General features: G+C 43.4%; 1 protein-coding gene across 1 annotated transcript in view; it reads right to left on the reverse strand.

Annotated features, from left to right (window-relative positions):
* Positions 1–322: 322 nt before the first annotated feature.
* Positions 323–13984, reverse strand: part of LOC110514491 (cytoplasmic phosphatidylinositol transfer protein 1) — a 114359-nt gene continuing 100697 nt past the window's right edge. Inside the window, exons 6-9 of the mRNA XM_090197158.1 lie at positions 12387–12485; positions 7001–7156; positions 5613–5676; positions 323–1880 (exon numbers count right to left, since the gene is read on the reverse strand). Of these exons, the coding sequence (XP_090053284.1) occupies positions 1564–1880; positions 5613–5676; positions 7001–7156; positions 12387–12485 (636 nt within the window). The 3' untranslated portion in view covers positions 323–1563. The remainder of the gene's footprint in view (positions 1881–5612; positions 5677–7000; positions 7157–12386; positions 12486–13984) is intronic.

The raw sequence follows: 13984 nt of genomic DNA on the forward strand, positions 1-13984 counted from the left end.
CACAACTAGGATAAGGAAATGAATCATTGGTTGGGGGTAAGTTTCTCAAAAACAAGTGAAATCACACAAAAAAGTGTCTGGACCCTTCCACAACATGCTATTTACATAAACAATGTAGGTTGGTTGTAAAAAAGCTATAGCAAGGACCCTACCCCAACGTACAATAAGCATCCAGTGACTGCAAGTCACAAGTTGACCCTACTAACCTAACCCATGTGTCACTTCAGTTTAATAAACCAAACAAGAAACTGATGAACTACAGATATCACAATTCCCCCACCTATTGTCATTTCGTTTATATGAATGACACCAGATGTTTGAGCAATATTTAATTTATTGATTTGATATAAAACACAACAACAACATGATTGCAAATTCATGACTTAAATCATCCCTAAAAGCCAAATCACAACATTGATCAGATGTTTTGTCCTGTCGTAGTCTGTAACAAGCAAAGGAAAAGCCCCAAACCGTATAGAAGACAGACATTTCAAAAGGTACATTTTCTCCCCAGTTTAAAAGAAAAGCAGAGGCTGGATATTCAGACCATGCATTTTTCTATATGTCTTTAAAAGGGCACCGTGGCCAACAAAACCATACCAACAGAACTCAGATTCAGAAAGAGAATGCCTCCACTTTAGAGCTCTACACAGACCTCTTTCTCTCTCTCCAATGCAGAGATTACAGCAATTCCATAGCATTGAAAGACATCAATGAATTCAGCATTTTTACAATAGATAATTCTTAAATATACATATTTACAAAACAAAACACAAGATAAAATAACACTCTCCTGAAATCCACCGTTTTTCTCTGTTCACAGCGACCTACAACAAACCATGAATAACAACCAACACACAATTACATCTGAAATTACATGGTGTCAATTTCCAACCAATAAGAGGGCTTGACTGCAAGGAGAGAGGAGGAAATGAGTTTGATCATCCCACACATTTATATCCATATGAAGAAAGATTGAGTGTGCTGATTGAAGAGTCTATTTATCAGATCTCTGTGTATCTAGGTAACAAACCCTGAGATACAGTATCAACTGAGATGAAAGAGGACTGAGACACTGAAGAGAAGCAAAGTATTCAGAGGAATGTGAACTAAATTAAATCAGACTATAATTGACCTCCACATGAGCTTTCTGGCTGGTAGATGGTGCTGGTTGCTGTGTTTTGATGGGACCAATGGAGAGGTTCAAGAGGTTTTTAAAAGACACTCAGTGTGTGTGTGTGTGTGTGTGTGTGTGTGTGTGTATGTGAGTGAGTGTGTGTTTGCGCGTACATGTATTTGGTGTGTGCCTTGAGACTCCTCTCCAAGTGTTGCGTGGTGATCAGACTGACTCTCTCTCTGCAAAAGCAGACCAAGACACAGTTAGTTGGTGACAGTAGCTGGCTTCAGGGTGATACCAGCAACTGTCTGTGGAGAGGCGTTTACCACACCACCAAGTTACAGGAGGTCTGTGAACAACACTCCCTTTTACATAAGTTGTCTAGGGGACAAAATGGCCACTCCCTGAATGTAGATAGGTGTATACCACACCTATGGGTCCCCCTCTCATTCAGGCTGGGGGTTAGGGGTTGAGCCCCAGGAGAAGATGCTAGCCAGCCTGAAGCCTGAGTCCCTGCGATTGGGGTCGGGGAGGGTCAAGGTCTCTGGGGCTGACTTCTTTCTGGGTCGGTCCTTGGGCACGGAGAGGTACTCTGGAGGCTCTGTGGAGAGGGGGGTGGAGGGGGCGCTGGAGGGCCCGTTGCGGGCCACTGAGGCCAAGGGGGTCTCGGTGATGGAGATGGATGGGGGGAAGGGGCCGATCTTACGGTTGGTGGCCTCCTGGGTGGCCCGCTCGTACTCTCTCACCTCGTCCATGGTCATTTCTTCAGGGGGGGAGAGAGAGGGATATAATTTCAACCCCATGACATCTACTGTATGTCTTAGCATTGTAGTGTAATAACACAATTACATTATACAGTAAATACGTATCTGACTTCACCTGTTGCATTTAAAAGAGCTTCCATTTCAAAGGCTCTTGGAGATGAATACAAGCAATACATGAAAGGATGTTCCCTGCTCTGAACACAAATCTGAATTCATAATCAGTTGTGTGTGTTCCAAAGGAGACACAGTAACACAGTCATCCTCCTCGCTCACAAGTGTGTGTGTGTGTGTGTGTGTGTGTGTGTGTGTGTGTGTGTGTGTGTGTGTGTGTGTGTGTGTACATTAATGAGTGTGTCAAATAAAATCAAATTCATCACATGTATTGTAAAAAACATGTGTAGACTAACAGTGAAATGCTAACAGTGACTTGCTCACTTGTGTGTGTGTGTGTGTGTGTGTGTGTGTTTGGGTCCGTACACGTGTTCTGTGCTGTTCCGGTAGGACAAACAAAGCATGAAGTTTGATTCAGTCATTGACAATGCATGAACGTTTGAGTCCGTTTGAATGGATGACATGAAATGAGTCAGAGAGGAAGAGGGAGCTGAGTCACCAGCAGACAGAGAAACAGTGAAGGAAGAGTGAAGACATACGGCTGGCTGTCACAAGGCTCTCTACCATGTCCAGTGATGGCGGTGGGTGGCAGGTGAGTTTATGCTGTGGTATGCTGTGGTTGTTGGACATGGCCAACTCTAATGCATGTGTTTCTGGTACTCCTGCACATCATCCCAAGTTATATCTGTGGAGATGTTCCAGACCACCACCACGCCACCTGTTAGCTAGCTAGGGCACTTGGTGCAGGAGGAGCAAGGTCTTGTGGGAAGGGTCGGCAAGAGGTCAGTCAGGTGGTCACAACCATAAAGAGCTGAGGAAGTTGGCGTAGTCTGCGGGTAGTTAACCATTAGTGACAAACACTTGCACTTTCAATTGAGATTCTCATTTGAGAAGTATTTAAATCAAAGACTTTACCTGGCTCTGGGAAACCAGTCCCTTGGTGAGATAGAGTATGTACTGGGCAGGTATGGATATAGGTTAAAGGCCCAATGCAAACATTTTTTATCTTAATATCAAATCATTTTGGGGTAACAATTAAGTACCTTACTGTGATTGAGTTCAATTAAAATGGTCAAATAAAAACAAACATTGTATCTTAGCAAAGAACAATTTCTCAAGCAATAATGTTTATAGGACTGTCTGGGAGTGGTCTGAGATGGGAGAAAAAACAGCTGTTATTGGCAGAGAGGTTTGGAACTCTCTTTCTTATCAGTCTATGAACTAATTTACCACCTGGTGATGTGACATTTTAGATAGCTCTTACAAAAGGGAATCATTTTAGATAGCTCCAACACTAAAAGGGAATTATCATAATGTTCAGAATTTAACAGTATTATTTCAACCTCATACACTCTTGGGAAAAAAAGATGCTATATAAAACCTTACAGGGTTCTTCGGCTGTCCGCATAGGAGAACCCTTTGAAGAACCCTTTTGGGTTGCAGGTAAAACTCTTTTGGTTCCTTTCTACATGTAAACAAAAATGGTTCTATCTAGAACCAAAACAGGTTGTACCTGGAACCAAAAAGAGTTCTCCTATGGGGACAACTGAAGAACCCTTTTGGAACCATTTTTTTGTAAGAGTGTAGTGTGAAAATAAATATAAAACACAGAAAATCACATTTTTGACTGCACTGGGCCTTTAATGTGAAGTGGAGCAGCACATTAGTGGGTGGACACAGGGTGGTTTGATATAGTGGTGGTTTATGGTATAAGATACACGGGAATATTATTTGACAAGCCTTAGTAATGTAGGCTGTGGAAAACCACAATGCAAGGATGGAGGGAAGGACCACTGCTGTACAGCAGGGCCGTGTTCGTTTAGGGCACACAACGTTTGTAAATGTTTTGCAACAGAAAATCAAAACGTGTTTTTCTTATTGGACAGGTAGTCCCTTTGATTCAGTTGATTTTCTTCTGTTTGGTGCTAAATTAATATGACCCAGATGATATACAGCCCACAGGAGGTTGGTGCCACCTTAATTGGGGAGTACAGGCTCGTGGTAATGACTGAAGTAGAATTGGTGGTATTGTATCAAATGTGTTTGATGCATTCCATTCACTCCGTTCCAGCCACTATTATGAGCCGTCCTCCCCTCAGTGGCCTCCAGTGATACAGCCACTTTCACTGAATCTCCCACAGCTCTTGGAGGAAGGGGAACAATGCAATCTAGATTGACCTAAGGCTAGAGTGTATCTACTGTGCTAATTATGTACTGTATACTAGTTCATGTTGTATGTGAATAGGGATAAAGAGCAGGCTCGTGTGGTCTTAAATGTTCCTCTATCGTTAAAGCCAGGCTCCGTAAGTCCCAAATAAAATAGCTACTGACTCTTGGCATACTGCCACATTCTCTCATCTTCTTACCCATACAGTACTGAGTCAAGTGCTCTCTGTACCTGTGTGCACACGCTCTGAATCATTATCTTGCAGTGGATACATCTCAAGTGGGAGCTTCTCTGATGAAGGTCAGTGAGAAAGCGTATTGGTTGTGAGAAATGGGCTTTATATATTTAAATGAACCTTTATGTAACTAGGCAAGCCAGTTAAGAACACATTCTTATTTACATTGACGGGGACTGGGGCCTGGGATTAAAAATAACATTTATAAATACTGAATCAATCAATAATTCATCATTATTGTTATAATTAAGAATGTTTATCTTCCTTCTCCATGACAATCGTGATGCGTCAGCTTTTCAAAAACACAAAGTTAAGTACATAATTCAAAATGTACAAAAGAGTGGTCTGGCCTATCAATTGTCTTTTTTCCTAAAATAAAAGGCTGCTAACAAATGTAACAACAGGGTGAGAAGTGTAGTTTCAGTCAGATCTGCATTTAAATACTGTTAGAAATGATTTGAAATAGTGAAGCTGTGGTTGATTGAGCTGGCCTGTTGCATTGGAACTAATAAAAAAGTATTGGAAATACAAACCCCGCCCACCTGGCCCTCCAGGCAGGTTAAAGCAAACGCTTAAGCTATTTGAAATACTGTAGTGTTGAACTCAGGTCTTATTGCAGTGTACCTTGTGTTTGACCATCCTGGCCACACAGATCCATTTTATAAGCCGTTTGCTCATGTTGAAACAGTGAAGTAAATCAATGAAACACTGAAGTCATGTTTAGACAAGAAATTCTCAGACTAAAAACCTCATATAAAATAATGGTTATTAACACAAATCAATGCTTGTATAGATGAGTTACTGACATTTTGAGATAGCTTTCAGGAAACAGTCAAATGAACACAAACTCAAATATACAGATAATAGATAGTAGCAGTGCTTGGTGCCGTGGCCAAGGTCCTACATTAGGCAGAGCGAAGATCATGGTCACATAGAAGTAGATAGTAGTTATGCGCCAGAGGCTGGTCTAGCAGGTAACTGGGCCACTGCAGCACATACACGTCACCCCTCAGTGTGGGTAAGAATCCTGGCCCTAGCACTAGTCTGCATCTCCCTCCCTCTCCATCTCCTTACTCACTAAAATACAAATACTATGAAATATACATTTTAAAAATGTAATAATAATAATAATATATATATACACACAGTATAAAGAAGCTAGCTCACATCTGAGCATACATGTCAACTAACTGGGACAGAGACAAGATGCAAACTCACCAATCCACTCATCCACCCATGCAAAGGCTTGTCTGTGTCCTAGGAGCAGGACGTCACGGATAACCTGAGGATGGAGAGAGAAGGACAAGGAAGGTAAAGAGGGAGAGTGAGAAAGAAAGTGAGGGAGGGAGGGAGGGAGGGAGGGAGGGAGGGAGGGAGGGAGGGAGGGAGGGAGGGAGGGAGGGAGGGAGGGAGGGAGGGAGGGAGGGAGCAAGAAAGAAAGAAGGGTGGACAGGAAAGGAGGTTAGAAGACTTAGTGAGAGGACAGGTGAGTCAGAGAGGAAAGGAAGCTAGAAGACTTAGGGAAAGGACAGGTGATTCAGAGAGGAAAGGAAGCTAGAATACTTAGTGAGAGGACAGGTGAGTCAGAGAGGAAAGGAGGTTAGAAGACTTAGTGAGAGGACAGGTGAGTCAGAGAGGAAAGGAAGCTAGAAGACTTAGTGAGAGGACAGGTGAGTCAGAGAGGAAAGGAAGCTAGAAGACTTAGGGAAAGGACAGGTGGTTCAGAGAGGAAAGGAAGCTAGAATACTTAGTGAGAGGACAGGTGAGTCAGAGAGGAAAGGAGGTTAGAAGACTTAGTGAGAGGACAGGTGAGTCAGAGAGGAAAGGAAGCTAGAAGACTTAGTGAGAGGACAGGTGAGTCAGAGAGGAAAGGAAGTTAGAAGACTTAGTGAGAGGACAGGTGAGTCAGAGAGGAAAGGAAGCTAGAAGACTTAGTGAGAGGACAGGTGAGTCAGAGAGGAAAGGAAGTTAGAAGACTTAGTGAGAGGACAGGTGAGTCAGAGAGGAAAGGAAGCTAGAAGACTTAGGGAAAGGCCAGGTGAGTCAGAGAGGAAGGGAAGCTAGAAGACTTAGTGAGAGGACAGGTGAGTCAGAGAGGAAAGGAAGCTAGAAGACTTAGGGAAAGGACATGTGAGTGAGAGAGGAAAGGAAGCTAGAAGACTTAGTGAGAGGACAGGTGAGTCAGAGAGGAAAGGAGGTTAGAAGACTTAGTGAGAGGACAGGTGAGTCAGAGAGGAAAGGAAGCTAGAAGACATAGTGAGAGGACAGGTGAGTCAGAGAGGAAAGGAAGCTAGAAGACTTAGTGAGAGGACAGGTGAGTCAGAGAGGAAAGGAGGTTAGAAGACTTAGTGAGTCAGAGAGGATGAGTCAGAGAGGATGAACTTTAAGAGTTGTTCTCTGTCTTTCTTTCACTCCTCCACCAGTTAATGTTAGCCATGTGTGTCCCTGTATGAGTAATGCTGTGTGTGTGATGTTAGGGAAAGAGACCCTTAGGCAAGGAGAGGGACAGCTCAGAGTGGGAACAGGGGTATAGGTAGGGGTGGAGGGGGCTATATTGAATTGTGTGTGTGAATACAGAAATGGTGGGTGGACATAACTGGACTGACCTTGTGTACAAACTGCTCCACCCGTGTCTGAAGACCCCACACCTCGAACTTGACTGTCACCAGTTTGTAGGAGCACATGATGGGTTCCTGGTTGTCGATCCAGCCCTCCTGCAGAACACCCCGGTCTGTCTTCTCTGATTTAAAGTACCGCAAGTCCTACAGGGAACCATGGAAACACAGTATGGACAGTATTAAAGCTACAGACCGGGATTGGTACATCCAATGTTGGACATCTTTTGACATAGTGACATTGAAGAATATAACTTTCACATACCTCCTGAGCTTAGTGCCACTGTCTCACCTCATTGTTTTGTCTCTATACAGGAATGCAATTCAATTCCTGACCCAATGAGTTTTGCAGTAAACATTCTGACAAGTATGAATGAACCATGTTTCTTTGTCCAGCAGTCCAGCAGAATGGATGGTAGGTACCAGGTGGGTACAAGTCTCATGGAGAGCTCAGCCTGGAGCAGCCCGCTGGGGGGGGGGGTTCTCATTACAAACAGTACCCATTACGCATGAATTAATCACACTTCCCTGGGGACTGTAATGCTCATTTGCAAGGTCAGGTGTCTCACTGTTGGGATGGTGAGAAGGGATGCGTCTCACATGCACGCACACAGAAACACACACACACACAGCAGGATAGAACATACACAGCAGGATAGGATAATTAACCTAGCAGGTTAGGAGAACTTACACAGCAGGATACGATAATTAACCTAGCAGGTTAGGAGAATTTACGCAGCAGGATACAATAATTAATCCAGATAGGTTAGGAGAACTTAGGTAGCAGGATAGGACAATTGTCACGCCCTGACCTTAGAGATCCCTGTTTATTCTCTATATTTTGGTTAGGTCAGGGTGTGACTAGGGTGGGTACTCTAGTTTTTGTATATCTATGTTTTCTTTTTCTTTGCTGGCCTAGTATGGTTCCCAATCAGAGGCAGCTGTCTATCGTTGTCTCTGGTTGGGGATCATACTTAGGCAGCCCTTTTTCCCACCTTCAGTTGTGGGATCTTGTCTTTGTTTGTTGCATGGGTTGCACTCCTAAGCTTTTCAATCGTTGTATTGTTTATTGGTTTATTTTTCTGGTTCCCATTTTAATAAAATATGATGAACTCAAATCACGCTGCGCCTTGGTCTCTACCCTTGACAATGAACGTTACAACAATTAACCTAGCAGGTTAGGAGAATTTATGGAGGAGGATAGGACAATTAACCTAGCAGGTTAGGATAACTTACGGAGGAGGATAGGACAATTAACCTAACAGGTTAGGAGAACTTACGGAGGAGGATAGGACAATTAACCTAGCAGGTTAGGAGAACTTACGGAGGAGGATAGGATAATTAACCTAGCAGGTTAGGAGAACTTACGGAGGAGGATAGGACAATTAACCTAGCAGGTTAGGAGAACTTACGGAGGAGGATAGGATAATTAACCTAGCAGGTTAGGAGAACTTACGGAGGAGGATAGGACAATTAACCTAGCAGGTTAGGAGAACTTACGGAGGAGGATAGGACAATTAACCTAGCAGGTTAGGAGAACTTACGGAGGAAGATAGGATAATTAACCTAGCAGGTTAGGAGAACTTACGGAGGAGGATAGGACAATTAACCTAGCAGGTTAGGAGAACTTACGGAGGAGGATAGGATAATTAACCTAGCAGGTTAGGAGAACTTACGGAGGAGGATAGGACAATTAACCTAGCAGGTTAGGAGAACTTACGGAGGAGGATAGGACAATTAACCTAGCAGGTTAGCAGAACTTACGGAGCAGGATACATTAATTAACCTAGCAGGTTAGGAGAACTTACGGAGCAGGATAGGACAATTAACCTAGCAGGTTAGGAGAACTTACGGAGGAGGATAGGACAATTAACCTAGCAGGTTAGGAGAATTTACGGAGCAGGATAGGACAATTAACCTAGCAGGTTAGGAGAACTTACGGAGGAGGATAGGACAATTAACCTAGCAGGCTAGGAGAATTTACGGAGGAGGATACATTTATTAACCTAGCAGGTTAGGAGAACTTACGGAGCAGGATAGGACAATTAACCTAGCAGGTTAGGAGAACTTACGGAGCAGGATAGGACAATTAACCTAGCAGGTTAGGAGAACTTACGGAGCAGGATAGGATAATAACCTAGCGGGTTAGGAGCATTAGGTTAAGGTTAGGACAATGGTTAGGCTTAGGGTTAGTTGAAATGCTACAATTCTCCCCCAAACCACCAACAAATTTACATTTTGACGATTTATGTGTCACTTTCGGCTTTAGAAGCTTCTGATAGGTTAATTGACATAATTTGAGTCAATTGGAGGTGTGCCTGTGGATGTATTGAAAGGCCTACCTTCAAAATCAGTGCCTCTTTGCTTGACATCATGGGAAAATCTAAAGAAATCAACCAAGAACTCAGAAAAAAGTTGTAGACCCCCACAAGTCTGGTTCATCCTTGGGAGCAATTTCCAAACACCTGACGGTACCACGTTCATCTGTACAAACAATAGTACGCAAGTATAAACACCATGGGACCACGCAGCCGTCATACCGCTCAGGAAGGAGGTTAGGAGAACTTACGGAGGAGGATAGGATAATTAACCTAGCAGGTTAGGAGAACTTACGGAGGAGGATAGGACAAGAGATGAACGTACTTTGGTGCCAAAAGTGCAAATCAATCCCAGAACAGCAGCAAAGGACCTTGTGAAGATGCTGGAGGACACAGGTACAAAAGTAGCTATATCCACAGTATAACGAGTCCTATATCGACATAACCTGAAAGGCAGCTCAGCAAGAAAGAAGCAACTGCTCCAAAACCGCCATAAAAAAGCCAGACTACGGTTTGCAACTGAACATTGGGACAAATATTGTACTTTTTGGAGAAATGTCCTCTGGTCTGATGAAACAACAATAGAAGAACACCATCCCAACCGTGAAGCATGGGGGTGGCAGCATCATGTTGTTGGGGGTGCATTGCTGCAGGAGGGACTGATGCACTTCACAAAATAGATGTCATCTTGAGAAAGGAAAATTATGTGGATATATTGAAGCAACATCTCAAGATATCAGTCAAGAAGTTAAAGCTTGGTCGCAAATGGGTCTTCCAAATGTACAATGACCCCAAGTATACTTCCAAAGTTGTGGCAAAATGGCTTAAGGACAACAAAGGTATTGGAGTGGCCACCACAAAGCCCTGAACTCAATCCTATATAAGATTTGTGAGCAGAACTGAAAAAGCGTGTGCGGGAAAGAAGGCCTATAAACCTGACTCAGTTACACCACCTCTGCCAGGAGGAATGGGCCAAAATTCACCATTCACCATAACTTATTGTGGGAAGCTTGTGGAAGGCTACCTGAAACGTTTGACCCAAGTTAAACAATTTAAAGGCAATGTTACGAAATACTAATGGAGTGTATGTAAACTTCTGACCCACTGGGAATGTGATGAAATAAATAAATCACTCTACTATTATTCTGACATTTCACATTCTTAAAATCAAATGATGATCCTATCTGACGTAAGACAGGGAATTTTTACTAGGATTAAATGTCATTGTGAAAAACTGAGTTTAAATGTATTTGGCTAAGGTGTATGTAAGCTTCCGACTTCAACTGTATATCATTGTTCTGGTATAATGTGAATTTGGGTTGCAAAATTCCAGCAACTTTCCCAAAATTCCCAGGTTTCTGTAAATCCTGGTTGGAATATTCCAATTTATTTGTTTATTCCCTCCTGATTCCAGGAATATTCCAACCAGGATTTCTGGAAAATTTGGGGAAATTTACCAGAATTTTGCAGCCCTAGCTTAATGTAATAGTATGACCATTTGTCTCTTTGTACTTACATTTGAACTATGACAGCTGAAACGTTACTGCAGTTGGCAACATATAAGTCTAAGTCTATGCTCTCCTGAACACAGCAGGTATCAGGGATCTAAAACTGGCTCAGATCAAATCAAATATACTTAAATAGGCTGGTTGACATTGTATTGTATTCCAGGAAAAAGCATCTGGTGGCTAGGGCATCAATCCCTGTCCTCTGGTCAAACATAAAAGACAGATCCATTGCTGTCCCCCTGACTCTAATAACAGACATGGTATTAGAGCCCCCCCCCCCCCCCACACACACACACGTATGGCGAGGCAGATAGCCAGTTGGTGATCAGAGGAGTGAGAAGCTTTAAGAGGCTGTTTGAGGAAGATAACGCCGTGTATTCCTCCATTCCTCCACCCCCTTCCCTCCATCCACCCCTACATCAACCCTCCCTGAGGCTTGTGAAGAGAAAAGAATGGAACGTGAAGGAGAGCAGGGACACAGCAGTGAACATGGTTAATGGCAGCCAAGACCAGCTAGAGGTCTCTCTCTCTGATGAAACTAGCAGCTAGCTGACCCTCAGGGCTGAGAGGGGAGATATGACCAGCTAGAGGTCTCTCTCTCTGATGAAACTAGCAGCTAGCTGACCCTCGGGGCTGAGAGGGGAGATATGACCAGCTAGAGGTCTCTCTATCTGATGAAACTAGCAGCTAGCTGACCCTCAGGGCTGAGAGGGGAGATATGACCAGCTAGAGGTCTCTCTCTCTGATGAAACTAGCAGCTAGCTGACCCTCGGGCTGAGAGGGGAGATATGACCAGCTAGAGATCTCTCTCTCTGATTAAACTAGCAGCTAGCTGACCCTCGGGCTGAGAGGGGAGATATGACCAGCTTGAGGTCTCTCTCTCTGATGAAACTAGCAGCTAGCTGACCCTCGGGCTGAGAGGGGAGATATGACCAGCTTGAGGTCTCTCTCTCTGATGAAACTAGCAGCTAGCTGACCATCAGGGCTGAGAGGAGAAATGAGCAAATGAGATATGAGAGAAATGGGGATTTGTAAACACTCTTAGAAAAAAGGGTTCCATAAGGGTTTTCGGCTGTCCCCATAGGAGAACCCTTTTTGGTTCCAGGTAGAAGGGTTCAACCTAGAACCAAAGTAGTTCTACCTGGAACCAAAAAAGGGTTCTTCAAAGGGTTCTCCTATGGGGTCAGCCAAAGAAACCTTTTAGGTTCTAGATAGTGCAGTTTTTCTAAGACTATATTCTCTTAGATATTTTGTTATCAGACTCTTACACTTTTTCTGACTTTGTGAAACAACCAGGTTGCTAGCACCCAGAGCTCACCCCCCCCACTCCTCCCAAAAAGTACACTTCCACACTTTCTAACATGGGTTTAACAATGGTAGAAACTCACGCCAGCCAATGCTTACACCAATTATATGGTTTTATATCCATGCCGGTGAGTGTACACACTTGTACTGGAAAACGATGGAGAATTGTGACTGTCGAAGTCCACTGCTGCTGAAACAGTGACTTGGGATTCCTAACCCTTGACTTCTAACCTTTGACCTCCTCACCTCAGACTCCTTGTAGTAGCGCTCTGGGATCTCGTCGTAGGCGATATCCACTAAGCACACCTCTATCTCCTCCTCCCCTTTGGGCTCGCTGTCAAAGATCTGAGGGATAGAGAAAAAGAGATGGGCATGTCATTTTAGAGAGAGAGAGAGAAAGAGAGAGAACATAATCAACTGTTCTCCATGATGAGGACGTTGTATTTCAGCAACACCTTATCTATGTAGATGTATATCAGTGATCTTAGGAGTGAGGCTCAACAGCAGCCACTAGGTGGAGCTCTGATGTTTGGGTAAGTTGAGCGAGCGAGCATTTCATGATACTGATCATTTCATGATACTGATCGGCCAGAGCTGCCAATCATATAGAGAATGACATTGTTTGAAGGAGGAAAGCGAGGCTTTTAACGGTTATGAATGCTTTACTCCTTTCCCCATTAAAGCCATTAGACCTCGTCAGGTGACAGGTGCTTTCGCCCGGAGGATACATTTAGCTCATTTAGCAGGGAGAAAGAAACAGGAGAGACAGAGACAGAGCTGGTGCAGTAATAACCTCCTTGAAATAGTTGAATAATCCAGACAAAAATCCATCCATTACTGACATCAATGTATATTCATCTACCAACCTTTGCATGATAAGTAGACTGAGAGGATGAAAAACTGAACTGAATAATGATGTCTTTGAGAGTAGAGGAAGTAAGCCTTGGGAAATTGAGGCATTGATGGGATGAATTTAAAATTCAGCAAATACATACTTTAGTCTCAGGAATGAAGTCAGGGTCGTGTTCGTTTTGCACCAAACACAAGAAAATCAGCTGAAACAGGGAGGGATTACCTGGAAATGTCCAATAAGAAACGTTTCTTTTGTCTATAGCAAAACGTTTTGAAATGGTTTCCGTTATGTCCTAATGAACACGACCCAGGACAGACAAGATCAGTTTTATGATATGACATCATGTAAATGTTGTGGAATGGTAATGTGAATGTGTCCCCCACCAGGAAATGAGGATCAGTGGTGAGAGGAACAAGAAGCAACAGTCCTTGCTTAAAGGACTGGATCAGACATGCAGACAGATACACACAATATCTCCCTATATCTTATTTCCTTTCTATCTTACTCCCCCTTCTCTCAACTCTGGTTGTCTGGATATCAGCCCTTCATACTGTAGGGAATTCAAATATGTAGCCAAGGAGCTGTAGGCAATCATCCCTTTCTCCCTGACATACCAACTCTCACAAAGAGAAGGTGCAGCAGGCGAACGTGGCTGAAAACAACTGTTGTCTACATCTCAAATGGCACCCTATTGCCTATGCAGTGCATGGCTCTGGTCAAAAGTAGTGCACTACATAGGGAATAGATTGTCATTTGAGATGCAGATATGTGACAGAGTAAGACCTTGGTGTACTAAGGATGTCCTTGACATGTCCTTCAAACCAGAAGAAGGGGGATGAGTAAACCCATTGTGTAACATGAAGCAATGGGCATCTGATAGCAAACCCAACCAAGATAATGCATTATTGAAACTCTCCTAACAAAGAGGTATTCGATATAAACTCTCCTAACACAGAGGTATTCGATATAAACTCTCCTATCACAGAGGTAT

This window comes from Oncorhynchus mykiss, chromosome 13 (genome assembly GCF_057628025.1).
Source record: "Oncorhynchus mykiss isolate SJ-2025 chromosome 13, ASM5762802v1, whole genome shotgun sequence".
NCBI classification, from domain to species: domain Eukaryota; kingdom Metazoa; phylum Chordata; class Actinopteri; order Salmoniformes; family Salmonidae; genus Oncorhynchus; species Oncorhynchus mykiss.